The following is a 20,935-nucleotide window of genomic DNA, read 5'->3' as shown; positions in this document are numbered from 1 at the left end:
GCCACCCCACCTCCCCGGTCCTCGGATCTACCACAGTGCTGAACCGTATACCCAGGTGGGCAAAGCTGGGAAAGAGAGACTCCTCCCTGATCACCCACCCAGGTCTCGGTTATGCATGCCAGGTTGGCACCCTCATCAACAATTAAGTCGTGGACGAGGGAGATCTTATTATGTACCGACCTGGCGTTTAAAAGCAGCACTTGGAGATCCGAGAGCTGGCTGATGGGACAACCAACAGTCCTGCGGATGTGAGAAGGACCGGAACAAGGTACAGACACGACTTGTCTGGGACGAGTTCCCCTTATCTGGCATGTTCTTCTCACAACACCATACCTCCCATTACCCATCACTACGTTGATTGGGGCCCCCGAAAGTCCCCCCGGTCGATATAGTTTTCTTGTCATGAAAATTTCAGAAGAAGTTTATAGAGACTGCTCTGTTCCCCTTCTCTGGTTCTACTGCTAACACTCCTTTAATGCAGATGGTAAGAAAAGCCTCTATATTTTTATTTTCAGCTCCTGTGAAGCCTCCGAAGTGAAGACAGTACCTGCATCCTCCATGCTAAATATCACCCACCTTATCTACTAATGTTTGTTGTGCTGTTTCTAAGCCTTTTGAGTCTATGTTCTCTCCTATATCTCAGTCAAGTATGTGATTAGTAAGTATTTCCAAGTCTTTTGATGTTCAGATCTCCATTTTTCAAGCTTTCTTAAGTGTCCTTAACAAGGTGATAATAGCTGATGTGATAGAAGCTCTGGAGTCTTGCAGATTTCAGCTCTGACATTAGAGTTCTTACTCTGGACATTTTTGGTGTCTCAGGGAAATCCTGGTCTCCAAGGTCACCCTCTGTTTGCAGGTCTTTCAAGCCAAAGTAGGCAGTTTTAGAGATTTATCCTCTAATTCAACCTCCAAAAGTTTTTAAGCTTTTTCAAATACATAGCATTAGGAAGCTTTTCATGGCATGCTTTTAGGAACCTCTTGATCTTTCCTGATGGTAACTTGAAGTGGATAACACACTAGTATTAAAGGTGCCACAAGACTCGTTTTCAGCTAGGCTATCCCTCTAGAAATGTAACATTCATTTATTATTTATTCATTTATTTATTACATTTATACCCTGCCTTTCTGTTCATGATTGAAACCCAAGGCGATTTACATATGGTTCCCATAATTCCAGACTAGACTAACCAGAGTTGAAGTTGCTACTCTTTTTTACAACTGAACAAACTGTGGAATATATAACTCTCAGCGTAAAATGATGAAGGTCTATCTAGTATACTTAAATTCCAGCTTGCCATTTAGCCCACTGCTGTGTAAAATATTATTTTTCAAGCATTTGGCAAGAGCTTTAAACAACTGAATGGCAAATAAAGAAGCCAAATGATTTTTTAAATAAAAAGGCCAGCTAATACATTCAGCAAAATGAAGGAGTGAAATTTGTTCTTGATGGTCATTTCAATGGTGAAGATGGGGCTTTGCCAGTTTGAATGATATTCCACGCCAAACACTGTTTGTACATAAAACATACAGCACCTCAGGGCGAAGGTTAGCTTTTATCCTTCTGCCTTACATTTTTGTTTTCTGCATGCAAGGAAGCTGTGTATTGTAAGAACACTCAAACATAGAGCTCCCTCCCCTCATCTGAGCCTAGAGTGGGGCAATAAAGGGAAAGTTTTACCACTCGATTCTGCTGAATATTTATACCGGCCCTAACATTTGTTTTAGAAAACAGAACACCAGTTCAGGCATACAGAAAGCAATAGCAAGTGGTGCCTCCCCAAAGTGGGATTGTTCCAAATACAACCACGAAGCCTGGCAGGTCAAGAGTTAAGAGGCAGAGCTTGGTGAATCAGAAGGCAGAGCCCCTCTCTCTAAAAATACTATGCTTATCTAAGATGCATACTATTGTATGCGATTTCAAGTACACTACTACCAGGCTACACTATCCATACAATATCAGGCCATCAAAGATCAATCTATTCACAATCCAGTCTACAACTGTACTATAAGAGTAAGCTGGAACTAATCTACATGCACAGCAGATACCTCAAAAAAATGAGCCAAGCTACAGACTTGCGTGAAGTCACACATGGTATGATCAAGGAATTAAAGAGGAAGAAGGCTTTCTATAAAACGTTTGTAGATATGGAAGCCTTAGAAGTTATAATACACAAACTTTTCTCTCTCCCAGAGCCCCCAAACATTAAGCAAACATTTGCTACTGTAACACAATGTGCATTTTGCAGAAGGCAAACCAATGAGGCTAGGCAGACTTCAAAGCCTGATCCCCCAAACACCAAGACATTTTTTGACGTCAAATTTTCTTCTGCAACATACACCCATTTCACAGAAGGCATACCAGTCAGTTTATCACTTAGTTTGTCTACAGATATATTGCCCCTCAATTAATTTATCCCAAATTCATTACCTAACAACTTTTCCCCAAATCACTCATCTCCCCTTTGCTTTCCATTTTTTTTAAAAATCCAGTTTTGTTTATTTCCTCCCTAGCAAATGCGGCTACTTAAAGAACACATATAGCAAAATAGTTCCGTGCAGGAAAAGGCAGATGCTGTCCAATCAGCAGCCTCATTAGTATCCTAAGAACCTGCTTGTTTCTATCAGCCCCACAGGCTTTCAGCACTGTGCTCCTCCATAGGATAAAGATAAACCCTATGAATCCTTTTCACAATTCATGCTGGAGCATTGGTGGTGGTGCTGACTCAGAGCATCAGAATATGTGTGTGTGTTTAAAAACAGCTGGTTGCACATATTTTGCTTTTAAGGGTTAAACTGACTGAATAAGTCACAAGTGATTGAAAGGAGACAGAAAAGATCTTTCTAGCTAATATATTAGTGCTTAGTATGTCAGTTGCAGAAACACACTGACTGTCTAGACCATGTTAGAAACCAAAACAAGATTCTCTTCCCAGCTGGCAGAGATATAGCCATGTATGCAAGAAGCTGGTCCATCTAGTATGCAAAACCTGATAGCAAAACCTACTTCATTATTAGTAAGAAAAGTTCTTTGCTGCAGAATGACATCACAAAGCACAGGGGTAAGGACCTTTTTGTAATAACAGCAGAAGTCACAATTAGCAAAGGGCAATTTGCAGTAGGTTAATCACTGAGGCTGAGTCAAGGAAAGGAAATGGCATGATTAGAGCAAAACTAGCTGATGTCACTGTAATTATGGATTCAAATGACCATCTAGAAGGCAGATAGTACTTCAAATGCACTGCCTTCAAGTCGATTCCAACTTATGGCGACCCTATGAATAGGGTTTTCATGGTAAGCAGTATTCAGAGGGGGTTTACCATTGCCTTCCTCTGAGGCTGAAAGGCAGTGACTGGCCCAAGGTCACCCAGTGAGCTTCATGGCTGTGTGGGGATTCGAACCCTGGTCTCCAAGGGCGTGGTCCAACACCTTAACCACTTCACCATACTGGCTCTCTAGGATTTCAAAAAGCCAGGTAAAAAAGAGGTACAAAGTGTTTCAATATACATTTCATTAAAAAAAGAAAGCTAAGTCTGGAAAGCTGAACTCTATAAACTTCAAGTCAAGTTGGCTAAAAATTAAAATATAAAGTAAAATAATTTTGCACAGGTATGTTTCAGTGGAGATCCTCCATGGCACAGAGTGGTAAGCGGCGGTAACGCAGCCGAAGCTCTGCTCATGGTCGGAGTTCGATTCCAACGAAAGGAGAAAGTCGAATCTCCGGTAAAAGGGGTCGAGGTCCACTCAGCCTTCCATCCATCCGTGGTCAGTAAAAAAATAGAAGGGAGTAGAAAAAGGGGAAGGCCAAAGAAGAGATGGATTGATTCCATAAAGGAAGCCACAGACCTGAACTTACAAGATCTGAATAGGGTGGTTCATGACAGATGCTACTGGAGGTAGGGTCGCCATAAGTCGTAATCGACTTGAAGGCACATTACAACAACAAAACATCAGAATAAGCTCCATCTGGCAGCAATTCATCAAGCACACAGAAAACCGAAGGGCAGAAAGGGGACAGAGTTGATAGTTGTAAGATTGCAATCATAGGTGAATCATGTTGATCTACACTCTGTTCAAGGTCTGGTGCACAAAATTTGAAATGGAGATCAGACTAGTTGCACAAGAACCCAAACTGAGAGTGGCTCAGTCTGTTTTGCCAGTAGTCACTTCTGCTTTCCACAGGTCAGCACCATGGTACTTTAATCCAATTTATGTGCCCATACACACTGGGAAAAACTCTTCTGCAAGAGGTGCAGATGGCATCATCTGAGTTGTTTCTGAAATGTTTTTACTGCCCCATGATATTCTAGGCTGGTTTTCTTGAGAGTAATCTAACATAAAGCATTTAATTAGTATGAAAACAGCAGCCATAAATGCTTACTGTTGTTTTTATGATATATGGCATTTAAGAGGTCTCAAATGGTATTACCGCAGTGCATTTTATTTTTTCAGCATTTTGCCCAGGATAAATAACTTTTGCCTTGGGGTAGTTATCATATGTCCCGATACTTGTTTACTACCTTGTGGATTATTGCTTACTTCTATTGAATTAGGAAGACCCTGTGTTTGCAGCTACCTACTTGGGATACACTAAGGTCGAATAATCAAGGGGCATAAATTTCTACTGTGAACACACTCCAGGTTACTGGAATATAGAACCCCCTTCTTATGTTACCTTTGTGGCAGTTTTCATAAGTTGGAAAAGAAATTGTTCTTTTTTCTCTGGGGCTGCTGACTTGCCACAAATGATTAACACAGATATATATTGCTAGAGCTGGAATGACATTTAGGATTCATGAGGCAAATTTTTCTATGTACAGGCTAGACAAGGAAAAATGTCTATAGCCAGGTGGCCATTCCAAGGTCTAGAAGATGCATCTGCTCCCCCCTCCCCAGCTTGACTTTCCAAACTGCAATTTCTTTCTAATTCTAGTCTCTCTTGCATGTGGAACCGTGTGTGCTACAAAGATCTTCTACAGGAGGTTCTCACAGGTGGTTATAAAGCGAGTTGTATATATAATCCCTTTCTCCATCAAATTTGGGGAATTTCCCCCCCTTTCAGAATAACAATTTCAGAATCTCCCAAACATGTCCTAATCACTAGTCCATGGAAGGAATTGTTTTCCACATTACATTTTTAATTCATGGGAATCCTGCTACTAGTTGTTCCCATTACAAACGACACAAGGTGCTACTGTAGGTGATTTAAATGCAAGATCTTGCCTGTATCTGGTAAGATTTATTTTCCTTTCTTTCTACGGCAGGTACCATGCCATTATCACAAATGGTTTTTGAAACACTTCCCAGTTTCAAAAGAGGGTTGCCATTCATTATGGAGGACTGCTGTTTCAGAAATGTTAAATTCAAAGCTCCCTTGGGTGAACCAAAGTATTTTTGTATGATTGCTTGAATCCTGACCATAATCTACTCATGAATAGACATGATGTACGTACATCTACTGATGAGGCATGGAGCTAGAAGCTTTTGTGGAGCTGTTTAACATACTTGGGACTGATTTATTAGATACGATAATATTTCTATAATACAATTTAATAGTGGAAATTATTTATGAAGCACCCTGGTGCCTACAAATTTTTACTGCCTGAAGGGGCTCTAAGGCAAGGAAGTGGAACCTCAGCCCCTTGGACCACATGTGGCCCTCCAGGACTCTTTATCTGGCCCTCAGGACTCTCTCCAGGCCATACACTCTCCTAAGCCACACCTCTCACCAGTTCTGCTTCGCACCCTCCTTGAGTGATTTTGCCTGGCTGGAATATGTCCTTGAACTCCGATAAGCTTCTTGCTTCCCTGGATGGAGGATAGAGAAGTATGTGTGAGTGTGTGTATAGAAACTACCCTACTGTACAAAGGTAAAATTCACACTTGTTGCTCTGCCCACATTTGCCTATGAACCCATTCACCACTGGCATGTGGCCCTGGACAGTTGCCCAGAAGGGAAGGTGGCCCTTGGCTGAAAAAGGTTCCCTATCTCTGCTCTAAAATAAAGAACTAACTATAATCCCTTCCTCCATATCTTACACAGGCCACTGGTTTAACAGTATGGTGGCTCAGCAATTAGTCAGTGAAAACATTTCCATTAGCTGAGCACACCTGCAGTTTCAAACTCATAAATAAATAAGAGCCTCAGATACTGCAGAGATAGCCAGCAGCACCCTTCCGATTGTGCAGATTTTGGGTCAACAACATCCAGCCAATCACAGCGGTATAGCCTACAGTGTCAGATGATCTGCATCACACTTCCTCAGAGCAGTGCAGTCAGATTTGTGACACAACTTGGCATGCTTTGTGCCACTCCACGGAGTGATTCCCCCCCCCCGGATTAAACAGCTTTAACTACAAGGTTTCAATCTGGTATGTTTGAATAAACTGGACAATAAGTGCTTCTGGCCATGTCAGAGGTGAGAATTATTGTACTTGCATTGATAAAATGTAGAAAATAAACTAACCCATGCATTTCTGAATTCATGGCAATGTACAGATTTGAATTTCAGAGTTGTTACTGAGTGAAGGCAGACTCTGCAAAACATTTTAGGCCCCTATCAATTCCACACCCCAAATCTCCCCATCAAGTAAACAAAACACAGAGACATCCCAGCTTCAGCAACAAGGCTGGCCTACTTGATTGTTCCAAAATGCAAAAGGAATGATACCATGCAAATGTAATTAAATTTTGTATTTCTAACTGAACAATTTGTCTAAGGCATTTTTGGACAATGTAGACTAAGCCTTGGGGCAACAAAGGTAATGAGAGATAAACCTTGGAATGATCTGGTGAACTAAAGTTGTCATTAGGATGATTTTAATTAATTCAACATTTTTGTCTTGCTAGCTGGCTCATTTTTATCAACCTCATCTAGCAATGGGTTTTTTAAAAAAAAATGTTCAAATTTTAAAATAAATTCACATTTCAGATAAGAAATTTCCTATCTCAAGGTAGCAAATCTGCTGCTTGGTATACTAAGAATATTTGCCTGGCATTTCCATAAAAACTGTCAAATTCTATAAAAACATCTGGAGCACTAGCAGTGCTAAAGACACAGGATGACTGTGCACATTCTCCATTTTTGTAGCATACTCTAAAAATGTTACCATTAGGTAATGTTGTTATACCCCTTCAACTCGATTACGACTTATGGCGACCCTATGAATCCTTTAGAGAGCCAGTGTGGCATAGTGGTTAGAGTGTTGGACTACAAACTGGGAGACCAGGGTTCGAATCCCCACACAGCCATGGAGCTCACTGGGTGACCTTGGGCCAGTCACTGCCTCTCAGCCTCAGAGGAAGGCAATGGTAAAACCACCTCTGAATACTGCTTACCATGAAAACCCTATTCATAGGGTCGCCATAAGTCAGGATCAACTTCAAGGCAGTAGATTTACATTAATGAATCTTTTCAAATATATTCAGGGTTTTAAAGGTAAGAGGTATTCAAAAGTAGTTTACCACTGCCTTCCTCTAAGCCTACAGCACCTGGTATTCCCAGGCGGTCTCCCATTCAAGTACTAACCAGGCCTGACCCAGCTTAGCTTCCGAGATCAGATGAGATTGGGCGTGTTCAGAGTAGTATGGTCATAGGTCAGGTAACATATTACACTGCAATTAGCCCTTTGTAGATTTAAATAAATACTTTAAAACACTTTTGCAAGCTACTTCTGCTCTTCTCGACTGAAAGATTTATAGTCACCTTGTGGTAAGTGTAGCAATTACATCTTGGTACAACAAGGGTAAAACATATTGAATGCCCAAGTATTCAGTGAAAGGAACAGCAACAGGGTATCATTTTGTGAGTTATATGTATGCAAAAGAAATAAATTATGAACTGCAAAAAGCTACTAAACAGGCGAGAGTTTGACTGAGAAGGCTTAGATCCGTGCTCTAGCATGGCCATGTTCATTATATGAGTGCTTGACTGGTGTTCACATAAAATGTATTTGCATTAGCAGCTTATGACTGGTTTACTGTGAGAATGACCATTGCGTAAACTCCTACTGTTTATATTTGGCTACCAATCATTTATTACTGTCTCTTTTTAGATACTTGAAAGAGATGAGCATTATAGAGGTGTTCAGTGAACACAAGGAAGTGGTAATCAGGGTCATTCCTGCTGGCCCTTCCCTTGACCTCCATGCATTCATGGGTCCCAAATGAATGGAACCTATGAAATATACCTGAAAGTGCATAGACTCCCATATATGTAATCCAGAATCCGGAAAATGGAGGTTTCCCAGTCATGAATACAACAGCCTACACAAACAGACACAGCAGGCCCTTAAATGGGTGGAGGTTAGGAGCAGGGCTGGCAGGCATGATCCAATCTTCAACCTACCCCTCCATATGTTCATTTGTCCCCAAACTAACATATGGGGGTGAAAGGCTATAGTGTGAACAGTTTGGGGGAAGTGTGTAGCTAGTTCTGTCTTCCCAGGTTGGGGGAGAAATAGTTGGGTAAATGGCTGTTTTGAAAAAGAAAATCCTTCATCTTAACTTACATATCACATATTGCAAGGCAGAACAAAGTCATAGATATTATATATAGTAACTACCGCATGTTTCTTCTCAACTTGGGAAGAGAGTGTAGGAAAAGGGAAGCATAACAACAGTAGCTTACTCCCTGCTAAAATGTCAGTGAAAACAACACAAATATGAAGTACTTTACTGCTGGAGCAAATGATTGTTATTTCTGAAAGTAAGTGCAAATGCCCCCATAGTTTAGTGGCTCTTAACTTTATACTTTATCCTTGTTTACCACCAATGGTCTAGGATGGAAGCATGCATATGTAAATAAATGCAAGTAATTAAATTCCCTACTCAGCCATAAAGCTTAGTTGTGCCACAGCAGCTACATAGACTATTTGGCATCTGACTGCAATCCACTTTTGAAGTATTTATTCTGAAGTAAATAATGTGAAGCAGCAGAAAAACTTCCCTGATTTTTTATAGCTTAGGTTTCCTAATTCACTCCCTTGAGGTCTCATGGCAAACATTCCTTGGGAAGTTACTGCATTATGTCAGCATAGCCACATCATCACATTCCAGCTGCCAGAAACAAGGCTCATTGTTTCCACTTCTCTCCATAGCTCTACCTTCATTTGTGCATTCAAAATGTAGGCCTTCCTTAAAGGAACACGGCCACAGAATGCATCAGCAAATGGGAAAGGGGTTCTGATTAAGCAAATACAAGTTTAGAAGCTTGCTCCATTAAACTGTTATTTGAAAGCATTAACACAAGCCACAATTTAGTGGCATTGTTTTAAGTATACTATTACGGTACTATCACCAGCTGTTTGTTAATAATAAAAACATGTAGAAAATGAAAAAAGAACTACCAAATCTTATTGCTGGAAACTAAATAAACTCATTTGTCAATATTCTCCAAGCTCAATGGCTGAATTAAATCTGAAATTATAAACAGAAGCTGATCTTACCTGAAGAAGGCTCAGTCATAATACTAAATCTAAAATCTAAAATCAACCAATGTACTGAGTAGTTTGTGTATGGGGAAAACTTGTAAAAGGACAGAGCTGGAATAAGCCTGAAAGTCATCTTGTCTGACCCCTCTTTCTTGGGATCTAGTATTTCTCACACAATAGCATATGCAATTAATAAACCTACAGCCTAAATGACCATCCAGATTAAAGGGTCTTGGTTTCTGTTATAAACTACCAGATTTTACATAACATGAACTCTGCAATCAGTGTGTATTTCTCAAATTTGCACCTACTATCCTAATTTATTCCAGTTTCAAAATCTTCGAAGGATCTGGACTTGTTAAATAAAAACCCTGTGCATTGGAGAGAAATATTCTTGACCACTATGTATTTGCCACCCTGGACTCCTACTGGGAGGAAGGGCGGGATATAAATGTAATAAATAAATAAATAAATTTAAGGTCAAGGTGAGGAGCAGCAGGGGAAGAGCAAGGTCATGTGTACTCTCTCACAACTGGAAACTCCATGCCAACCACTTCCAGACTTTAAAAGATATTCTTCATCTAAATTACAAACAGAGAAGCTGAGATTACAAAATGCTACATAGAGTTAACTTTGACCATGTCGAATTCTAATCACCTGTGCTACAAGCAGAAAGCCAGAAGGACCAAGGTGTATCTTTCAAAAAGTAAGTTTACATAAAAGACAAAATTAATTAAAACAAAACTGCATTATTTATTTATTTATTTGCTTGCTATATTTATCAGTTATCTCAAGATAGAAGCCTACAGGCGATGAAAGATAACTTCTTGGCCTGCAGACACGACTATCTAAACAGCTGGAGAAAATTAGCTGGTAGAGATTATATGCTTAGGATGTGGGTATGATTAAACAGTAGTCAAGTGGTTAGTGAGCACAACACTTTGCTGAATTCCTGCTTAAAAGTGTTGGTTGTTTAGCAGGCAGCATGTATAAATCCTACATACAGAACACCTCTGATGACTTTTAAAATCACAGTAAAACATCCATTATAAACCAGGGTCATCAAGAACAATATTGTTCCCATATTACTTTCCCTTCAGCTGTTTCAGCATTTAACTTGAAGAAAAGATCACTGACCCTGCTTCCAAACATTGCTTTTCCTCCATGACCCCAGGAGGCTCATATGGAGCCAAGTTATATGCTGTTGAGGATCAAGTCAATTCCATCTTAACCTAAATTCCCTAAATGCAATTCTCACTTTTGCATTCCATCTTAGAACCTTGACTTCCTGTGGATGGAATGGAGCAAGCTGTAACTCTCAAACACACAAGGCCACAATATTGCCAAAGTACATTTAAGCCCCACTGGTTTTAACTGAAAAGGGAAGGACACGCTTAATTCAGTGGGACCTAAAAGTGCTTAGCTATGGCTCTCTCTCCACAACATAAAGGTATTGATCTTCAGTTCCATCTACAGTTAATTTGTGACTCAATATTTTGCAGCTCTAATATTTTTCATCAATTTATGTGCGTAATGTTGTAAATGGAATGTTTAGTTTTTTCTCATTCACTCTTCTGTCCCTTAAGTTGCAAAAACTTTTATGTTCCATTAAATCTCCTAAGGCTACGGGCATTGATGTGAGGCTATTAGTTGAAAAGATTCTCACCAGCTGTTATGTCTGCATTTAATTCAATATTGCATTTGTATGTTTATCTTCACTTCATTTATCTTATTGAGCATAGAAAGATTCATGTATGCAGAAGTCATGTGAGAAAAGGAGAGAATTCCTAGTGGTCAGTAAGATTTTGACCAAAATAATGTTTTGATTTAAAAAAGACAACAGCATACATTGCAGTTTGTAGAACAAATATTGCTTATGTTGAAAGCATGCAACATAAATTTGTGGCTGTGTATTTTTAAAAATGTAATATACAACTTCTATCTTCTAAAATTTTTTATGGTTCATTTACTTTGGGGTTGTTTGCAACTAAAAACCTATTTCACTCTCAAAACGATGTCTCTACCATTTCTGCACAAGTCATTTCTGACTGTTTTACAATTGTCTGTAACAACATAATCTAAATTTGAAGAATCAACAGTTAAATGGTTGTACCCAAATCAGCCAAGTGTCATGACACTTTTTGCAGAAGTCTAACACCATGAACACTAACGACATTATGACAGCTTTTTCTCATTAGGATAACCAGGGGCAAAATACATGTATCTTTCCCTGGGTCTACAGATGCATTTTAATTTGAAAGTGCCCCATGACGTATGATGAATGATTAAACATACAATTTGGTGATTTTAGATCCCCTGAGAGATGGTGCAGTCTCTCAGGTATTTAAGGCAGTGAGAGCATGGGGTTTCAGAAGTTGGATCAGAAATCTTTTTTACCCCACTGGGCAGCCAATTTGCGTCTGTGTTTCTATCCAGTTTTCCTAGGTCATTCCTTCCTCTAAGTTAAGATAGTCATGGCTATGGTGCTAGTGTTTTTTATACGTTTCCTTACCTTGTTCCAAGTCCTGTTGGTCATACCACGGTTCCTCTTCCTCACTCTGAAACTCTTCCATCCTGTCCGCGCTCAGCATTAGATCTCCTACACCGGAAACATCCAACACAGCAGTAAGGAAAGAGAGGCTGAGCTCTCAAAGAGAATACTGCAGAGGGAGATAGAATCAGGGGTGAGAAAAGAACGGCGATGGGGGAGGGGAGCAGAAGGGATGCCCTCCGAAAGACCAGAGCTGATGAAGGCAGGAACCAGTCGCCAGACTTCAAGGTTGGGACTGGCCAGTATGGACCAGTGGGGCTGATCCTGTGCAGACCTGAGATTGGGACAATGGCTTTGCAGCTGTTCTATTGTGAGCAGTGCTGCTGCAGTGGTACCAGGCTCCGAGCTCTCTCCCTCTTATCTTTGTATCGCCTTCCCTTTCTCTCCATCTGCCATTGGCGAGGGAGAGAGCCGAAGGGCTAGAGATGTGGCGTAGGAATTCCCCCGGCCTTTCTTGTTCTCCACGCCAAAATCTTGCTTTCCGGATGGGGCGGAGAAATTAGTCTTTGTTATGGATGAAAATCAGAACGTGTAGACTACCGGCTCTTACTTGTACCGACTTAGCTGAATGATGCACAAAAGAAAGAGCAACCTTCCCATGCAGCCAGTTCCTATTTGTGAAGCTCGGTAGAGACCTCTAGCATGGAATTGCTGCAAAAAAATTCCATGCAAAAGACATGGGCGCGGGAGAGCGGGAGGGAGGGCAGGCCTCCCTCCTTTTCTTTTTTACCCGCCGATCCTTTTCATCAGAGGAATTCCAGATGCATTTTAGCTGCTAGACGGATTCGAGGCTTGCATTCCTCCAGGATCTAGAGTTAGGGGTGGAGTCCTAAATGGTGCCAGTCTGGATACAAAACAAAACAACAGTGAATATGCACATAAGTGGGAGGTCTCTTGACTACGGCAGCCTGCTCAGCTTTTATTTTGCGCACGGGGGACGCGTGCGAGCTGTAGACGAACGTTCTCACGACAGCTTTACTATTGCTGGTAAAATTTATTTCTCAGCACTGTTCCTTTGGGAAAACAAATCTCTGTTATTTGCTCTTGCTGCAATAAATTAATAGCCCAACTGAAAAACATCTGATTCTTGGTCTCTTATTAATTAAAGCAGGTGGGAGACAAAATGAATGTTTCCCACAGTTGGAGGAGACAAATAGCCTTTCCGTGTAAACAACAGGATAAGAGAGCTGGGCTTGGAATTTGGGTGTGCGTGGCTGAAGTGGGATTCCATGTCAGCCGCTGGCAGAAAAGCTGATGAGCCAGCGTTCCCCAGCATCCGGCTTTCACTCATGAAAGACTATCTTTGAGTATATGCTGAGTGTCTTGTTTCCCACAGTAACCCCAGTCAGCCCTCATACATCTGGAGTTGGGAAGAAAGAGTTTGCCTAGTATCTCTTATTTTAGAATTGGTGTATTACCTATAGGCTCAATTCAGAAAACTGCTCTCTCTCAGCCTCTATTTCCCCATCTATAACATGAAAATACAGATTTGTGAGGGTTAACAGAAGATTTGAACCGACTCAGCTTCATACCCGTGGCAAGCAAACCCTACATAAATATGCAAATATGACCACTATTAAAATATATAATTGCGTGCTTTAAATTGTTCTTGTTTGAGAGCCTCACAATCACACTTTTAACTCCTCATAACTTCTAGTAATTATGAACTAAAGATGTGATTTTCACACAGGCTTGACTCATAAACATGTTTCTTCATTCATAAATCCTGATGAATTGAAGAGCCCATTTAGGTTCACTATCTTTTACTGCATGAACTAGACATTGCTCCTTTCTCCAATGCTTGTTAGATAGTATGAAAGACATAAAACAAGTAACACAAAACAAAAACTGCTATTATATATGTGATATTGGCCTGGGACTGCAGTAGCAAGGCAAATGACATAGACTGTTTTGAGACCACGGAACAAGGGTAAAAGCCATATTGGAAGCTTTTACCGCTTTCCCAGGAAGAACATCATAGCCTGTTTACAGCTTCTTTCTGCCAGTGTAAAACTGATCTCCCTCCTGTACATTTTCACTTTTCCTGTGTGATGCATGCACACTCACACTTCTGTTTTTGTTTTTAGTTTGAAAGCCTGAGAGCAAGGTCTGTATCATTTTTTGATTGAGCTGCTTGGCAAGACAATATCTCAAAATATTATTAAATAAATAAACGGTATATTTGCAAATCAAGTTAGGCCAACATTTATTCATTTTCAGTGTGAATGTATCATCTTTTTGTAAGAGAATTATGAGAATGAGGCCTCTGAAAACAAATCTCTTGCAGTTGTTTAGGTAGTAAATTATACATTAGAATCTGATATTTTTTTCATTTTCTCATTTGTGCAATAGATTGGCTCAACAGAATTAAAACTGCAATTCTATACCCACTTCACAGGGAGTCAGCTCCACTGAACTCAATGGGTTTTATTTCTGAATAGGCATATACACAGAACTGTACCGATAATCACACTTTCAACTAAGGATGGTTTCTCATATTATAGAGATCCATACTCGTGTATGAAAATGTGTGGAGAAAGACATTTGTATGGCCATTCTCACATCATGTATGAAACTATAAGCCAAGAACCAGTCCTGAGCCTTGTTTCCTTCATCAAATAATATGCCTAGAGATCCATGAAAGAGCTTAGGCTGGAGCTCTAACAGCGAGTTCTTTACAGGGGGACATCTGCTCATCTTGGTAGTTCTTACCTATTTGGATATGATAATGCATTGTATATGCTGAAAATAATTTCCCCCTTGCCAGTGTCAGACTGTAATCCCAAAATACTCATTTTGAAGCAATCCTGGTAACTATTAATAAATTATATAGCATTATTAAACTTCACAATATGCTTTGCAATTTTAAAAAATGTTTCTCTTCCAAACAAATTAATAAAGTAGATCATTGTTAATTATTTATTTATGCTGTTTATATTCCACCCTTAATTCTCATTTGAAGGAACAGATAAGCTGAAAGATAGTGACATGTTAGAGACAACCCAATCGAAGAGACGGCTTTGAACCAGACCTAACTCTTAAGTATGGGACTACATTAGTAAACTAGAAAATGTCAGCCTTTATACACCTTCATATAGGCTGGGTAAGTATATGTTCCAAAGAGGTCAAATTTCTAGATGCCTTACATTACTGTGCCCTAGATACAAACATGATCAGAACCCTAAATGCAATAATACAGTGACTAGTACATAGGGTTTCCCCTTTAGGATGCACACCTTAACGTGGTGGGGGGGGGGGTTGAGAGTGTTGAAGAAGCTGAGAGCAATGCCGTCAGGAGTCTAGACCAAGAGGCTAGATTCCTAGCAGGGGCACCCATGGCGGAATGGCCAAATCTGAGACACCAGACTAAGATGCATCCAAACTCAGAGGAAGGCAATGGTAAACCACCTCTGAATACCTCTTACCACGAAAACCCTATGAACAGAGTATCCAAAATGCAATATGAGATAGTGCTGGAAGATGAGACCCCCCAGGTCAGAAGGCACTCACCGAGCTACTGGGGAAGAACAAAGGACAAGTACGAGTAGTGCTGTGGCTAATGACGCAGCTGGGTCAAAGCTGAAAGGAAGCCCAGAGGCTGATGCACACAGATGCGAAAGGAGAGTCCGGAGTTGTACGACGCACACAGTAGGAACATGGAATGTGAGAAGCATGAACCAGGGAAAGTTAGAAATTGTCAAGCAAGAAATGGAGCGTATCAACATTACAATATTTGGCGTGAGTGAATTAAAATGGACTGGAATGGGACATTTTCAATTAGGCAACTACAAAATATTTTATGCAGGAAATGAGAAATCAGGAAGAAACAGGGTTGCTTTAATAGTGAGAAGTGATGTAGCAAAAGCAATTAGGAGCTACAACACAAGGTCTGAGCAAGTGATATCAATGAGATTAAACGGGAAACCTATTAACATAACCATCATCCAAGTCTACGCTCCAACATCAAACACAGAAGAAGAAGAATTTGAGAGATTTTATGCAGAAGTACGGGAGGAAATTGATCACACACCAAAACAAGATATGATGATAATCATGGGGGACTGGAATGCAAAAGTAGGGAACATAGAAGAACTAGGAATTGTGGGGAAATGGGGCTTAGGTGACAGAAATGAAGCAGGAGAAAGACTTATTGAATTCTGTGAAGCCAATGATTTGTTTCCTGCCAACACAGTTATTGAGCAACCAAAAAGATGACTGTACATGTGGACATCACCAGATGGTCAATATAGGAATCAAATTGATTATATAATTGGAAACAGAAGATGGAGAAGTTCCATACTTTCTGCAAAACAAGATGAGGAGCAGACTGCGGTACAGATCATGAACTGATCGTATCGAAAATCAGAGTAAAGCTAAAGAAGAACAACAAAGCAATAATAATGCCAAAATACAATTTAAATAACATCCCAGAAGAATATAAAGATCAAATAAGGAACAGGTTTGAGGCTTTAAACTTAGTTGACAAAGAACCAGAAGAACTATGGACTGAAGTCAGGGACATTACCAGGGAAGAATGCAAAAAGACAATACCTCTTGTTAAAAAGAGAGAAAGACCTCAATGGATGACTGAAGAGACTCTTAAAATGGTTAAAGAGAGAAGGAAAGCAAAAGCAAAAGGAGATAGAAACACGGTCAGAACCCTAAATGCAACTATACAACAACTAGTATGTAGGGACAAAGAAAACTATTACAATCGTATTGTATAGAAATAGAAGAGGACAACAAAAAGGGAAGAACAAGAGCCCTATTCCAAAAGATTAGAGAAATGAAAGGGAAATTTAAACCACGAGTAGGGATGTTGAATAATCAACAGGGAAACACACTGACTGACCGAAATGAAATAAAAGGAAGATGGAAGCAATACACTGAAGAACTATATAAAAGAGATGACAGGATGACAGATTCAATCACGGAGGAACCATATGATGAAGAACCAGAAATTTTAGAATGTGAGGTGAAAGCTGCTCTTAAAATTCTTGGAAGAAACAAATCACCAGAAATAGACGGCATATCAATAGAGTTGGTACAAGCTACTGAGACTGAATCTGTCCAAATTTTGACAAAAATTTGTCAAGAAATATGGAAAACTAAACAATGGCCCACAGACTGGAAGCGTTCAATATATATCCCACTTCCAAAGAAAGGGGATCCCAGAGAATGCAGTAATTACCAAACTATTGCCTTAATATTCCCTGCAAGTAAAGTAATGCTATATGGACCGAGAAATGCCAGACGTCCAAGCTGGATTTAGAAAGGGAAGAGGCACCAGAGATCATATTGCAAACATATGGTGGATAATGGAATGGAACAAGGAATTTCAGAAGAAAATCACCCTGTGCTTTATAGACTACAGCAAAGCCTTTGACTGTGTAGATCATGAAAAACTATGGAATGCTTTAAAAGAAATGGGGTTGCCACAGCATCTGATTGTCCTGATACTCTGTACTCTGGACAAGAGGCTACTGTAAGGACAGAATATGGAGAAACTGATTGGTTCCCCATCAGAAAGGGTGTCAGACAGGGGTATAGTTTATCTACCTATTTGTTTAATCTGTACACAGAACATATCATACGGAAAGCAGGATTGGACGAAGATGAAGGAGGTGTGAAAACTGGAGGGAGAAACATCAATAATTTAAGATATGCAGACGATACCATACTCTTAGCAGAAACCAGTAATGATTTGAAATGAATGCTGATGAAAGTTAAAGAGGAAAGCACAAAAGCAGGACTACAGCTGAACGTCAAAAAGACTAAAGTAATGACAACAGAAGATTTATGTAACTTTACAGTTGACAACGAGGACACTGAACTTGTCAAGGATTATCAATACCTTGGCATAGTCATTAACCAAAATGGAGACAACAGTCAAGAAATCAGAAGAAGGCTAGGACTGGGGAGGGCAGCTGTGAGAGAACTAGAAAAGTTCCTCAAATGCAAAGATGTATCACTCAACACCAAAGGCAGGATCATTCAGACCATGGTATTCCCGATCTCTATACATGGATGTGAAAGTTGGACAGTGAAAAAGACGGATAAGAGAAAAATAACCTCATTTGAAATGTGGTGCTGGAGGAGAGCTTTGTGCATACCAGCATGGCTTCTGCAGGGGTAAATCCTGTCTCACTAACCTTTTAGAGTTTTTTGAGGTCAACAAGCATAGGAGTGATCCAGTTGACACTGTGCACTTGGACTTTCAAAAAGCTTTCAATAAAATCTCTTTCCAAAGTCTCCTGTGTAACTTAAGCAGTTCTTGGTAAGAGGACAGGTCCTCTTATGGATCAGTAACTAGTTAAAAAACAGGAAGCAAAGAGTAAAAATAAATGGATTGTTCTCATGAAAGAGGGATGTAAAAGGAAGTTCCCCCAAGGATCTGTATTGGGTTGTTGTTGTTAACTTGTTCTTAAGTGACAGGGTTAAAGTGAGCATTAAGGTGGTCAGGTTTGCTGATTACACACAATTGTTCAGGATTGTAAAAACAAAAAGAATTCCAAGGAATTCCAAAAGGATCTTTCCAATATGGGTGAATGTGTAATGTCCTGTGCCTTAGAGTCCCAGTGTTCACCTGGGGAAGACTATTTATTTATTTATTTATTATTTGATTTATATCCTGCCCTTCCTCCCAGCAGAAGCCCAGGGCGGCAAACAAAAGCACTAAAAACACTTTAAAACATCAATAAAACACCTTAAAATACATTAACACCAAACAACTTTAAAAACATTTTTTTAAAAGCATTGAAGACATCTTTAAAAAAGGGTTAAAAAAACATTTTGTTTAGAAAAAAAAGGTTTAAAAAATATATTAAAAAGCAATTTCAACACAGACGCAGACTGGAATAGGTCTCAACTTAAAAGACTTGTTGAAAGAGGACAGTCTTCAATAGGAGCCGAAAAGTTAACAGAGATGGCGCCTGCCTAATATTTAAGGGGAGGGAATTCCACAGGGTAGGTGCCACCACACTAAAGGTCCATTTCCTATATTGTGCAGAAAGGACCTCCTGATAAGATGGTATCTGTAGGAGGCCTTCACCTGCAGAGCGCAGTGATAGACTGGGTATATAAGGGGTAAGACGATCTTTCAGGTATCCTGGTCCCAAGCTGTATAGGGCTTTGTACACCAAAACTAGAACCTCGAACTTGGCCCATGAATAATAGAAGAACCTGAAGCCGACAAATTAAGCTGAATGTTGGAAAATTCATGCAGACAAAAAGAAGTACTTCTTCACATAGTGCATAGTTAACTATGGAATTTGGTACCACAAGATGTAGTGATAATTCCAACTTGGATTACTTAAAAATGGTTTTAGCCAAATTCATGGTAAAGAAAGATATCAGTGGCTACTAGCCATGATGGCTATCTACTGTCTATAGCGTCAGAGGAAGTATGCCTCTGAATATCATTTGCTGGGGATCATAAGTAATGAGAGTGCTGTTGCACTCATGTCCTGCTTGTGGGCTTCCCACTGGCATTTGGATGATTACTGTGACAATAGGATGGGCATTTGGTCTCATCCAGCAGGGATTTCTTATGTTTCTTATAAGAGTCTACACAATAGATTTACAGATATATGTAATGTCCAATGTAACTGGTAAGTGATACAGAAGGTGGAAAGACGAATGCTAGAAACTGAATATAATACAAATTAAGAGGGATGTGTGGAAACAGAGGAGACATGTCTTGTCACAACATTTTACTATGGCAAAAGTAGAGTAACTACCACACTTGGTTTATACTGAAAGTCACTAATGAGGATTCAGATTCCCTCACCACCTGTAGATATGCATTAGAGAGTAAAAAGAAATTCATCCTTTAATCATTTTAACTTCATCCTGATTGTAATTATGGAAGGGCAAGTAGAGTGTGTTTAGGTAGAAAAAACCCTACTTTTATATAATTCCCCATTAAACACAGAATTATTGTGAGGATAAAGGGGGTGAGGGAGTACAGTGCCCTGAGAATCCTTAGAGAAAAATGTAATAAAGAAAGAAATAGGAATAGAATAGAAGGAACCATAATATAGAGCTGGCCGTATTCTGAGGCAAATTGAGGCAGTTGCCTTGGACGGCAGATTTTTTCATCATTAATAGGTTGCAAATTGTCAGTTACAAAACGTGTTGCATTTTTCCAACTATGTGCATGTGACCCTACCTTTCTATTTTGTAAAATGATTTGGGGTCTTAAAACTGATTTGTGGTGTGCAAAGGGATTGGACAGTTCACCAGTTTCAGACAGGTGTCTTTCCCAATTTCTGAACTATAGCTGGGTATGCGAGGGTTTGAATCTGGGGCTTTTTGTATGCATAGTTTGCTTTGTGTATACATTATTATAAGGATTTGTGTGTACATTGCCTGAAGGTGGGAGGGCCCCATTATATTATATTATAATTTTAAATCATAGGTGCCAAAATCTCTTGGGCCAATCTTGCCTTTAAATGTTTAAAAGGGAGGAGAGGATGGGCAAGATGCATGTTATCATCTTAGAGTAGGGAAAAAAAACACTGTTACAAGCATAAGATAAATATGTTTATCAAAGGAAAAAGAAGGAAATATATAAAAGCCAGACATGAAATATCTTAGGACAATTTGGGGAGAAGAGGTAGTGTAGGGCCATATTTACCGGGGTGGAAGCCCTACTGAAAACGGAAGGAGCGAGTTGCGAGTAAAGATACATAGGATGTGCGGCTGTAGGGGGGGAAACAGGGCTGGGGTATGCTTGAGACATAGCAGGGGATGGGGTGGAGACAGCAATGAAAGGTGGATGTGTGTGTGCTGTGGTTATGCTTCTAGTCTCGAACTGTGCGAAGAAGAGGCGAAGGGCCTTTGCCAGTGGGGAAAATGGAGGGACACGAGCACGTCGAGGGACCAGGGCGGAGATGCGATAAGAGAGGAAGCACGCCTTGCCTGACTGGGTAAGGAGGCGGTTACCAGGGACTG

At 40.0% G+C, this 20,935-nt stretch overlaps 1 protein-coding gene and 1 pseudogene across 3 annotated transcripts in view; both read right to left on the bottom strand.

The window, feature by feature from the left end:
• Nucleotides 1-12,839, bottom strand: part of CDR2L (cerebellar degeneration related protein 2 like) — a 39,200-nt gene extending 26,361 nt beyond the window's left edge. Inside the window, exons 1-2 of one of the 3 annotated variants that reach the window (XM_061616115.1) lie at nt 12,255-12,839; nt 11,942-12,028 (exon numbers count right to left, since the gene is read on the bottom strand). In XM_061616115.1, the coding sequence (XP_061472099.1) occupies nt 11,942-12,020 (79 nt within the window). In that variant the 5' untranslated portion in view covers nt 12,021-12,028; nt 12,255-12,839. Of the gene's footprint in view, nt 1-9,444; nt 9,512-11,941 lie in introns of those variants that run through there. The other 2 variants (XM_061616114.1, XM_061616116.1) reach the window with 2 other exon arrangements.
• On the bottom strand, nt 7,478-7,596 carry LOC133382641 (5S ribosomal RNA; annotated as a pseudogene).
• Nucleotides 12,840-20,935: the final 8,096 nt, after the last annotated feature.

Source organism: Rhineura floridana, chromosome 3 (genome assembly GCF_030035675.1).
Source record: "Rhineura floridana isolate rRhiFlo1 chromosome 3, rRhiFlo1.hap2, whole genome shotgun sequence".
NCBI lineage: Eukaryota > Metazoa > Chordata > Lepidosauria > Squamata > Rhineuridae > Rhineura > Rhineura floridana.
The sequence above is the reverse complement of the archived record's forward strand: the minus strand, read 5'-3'. Positions and strand labels throughout refer to the sequence as shown.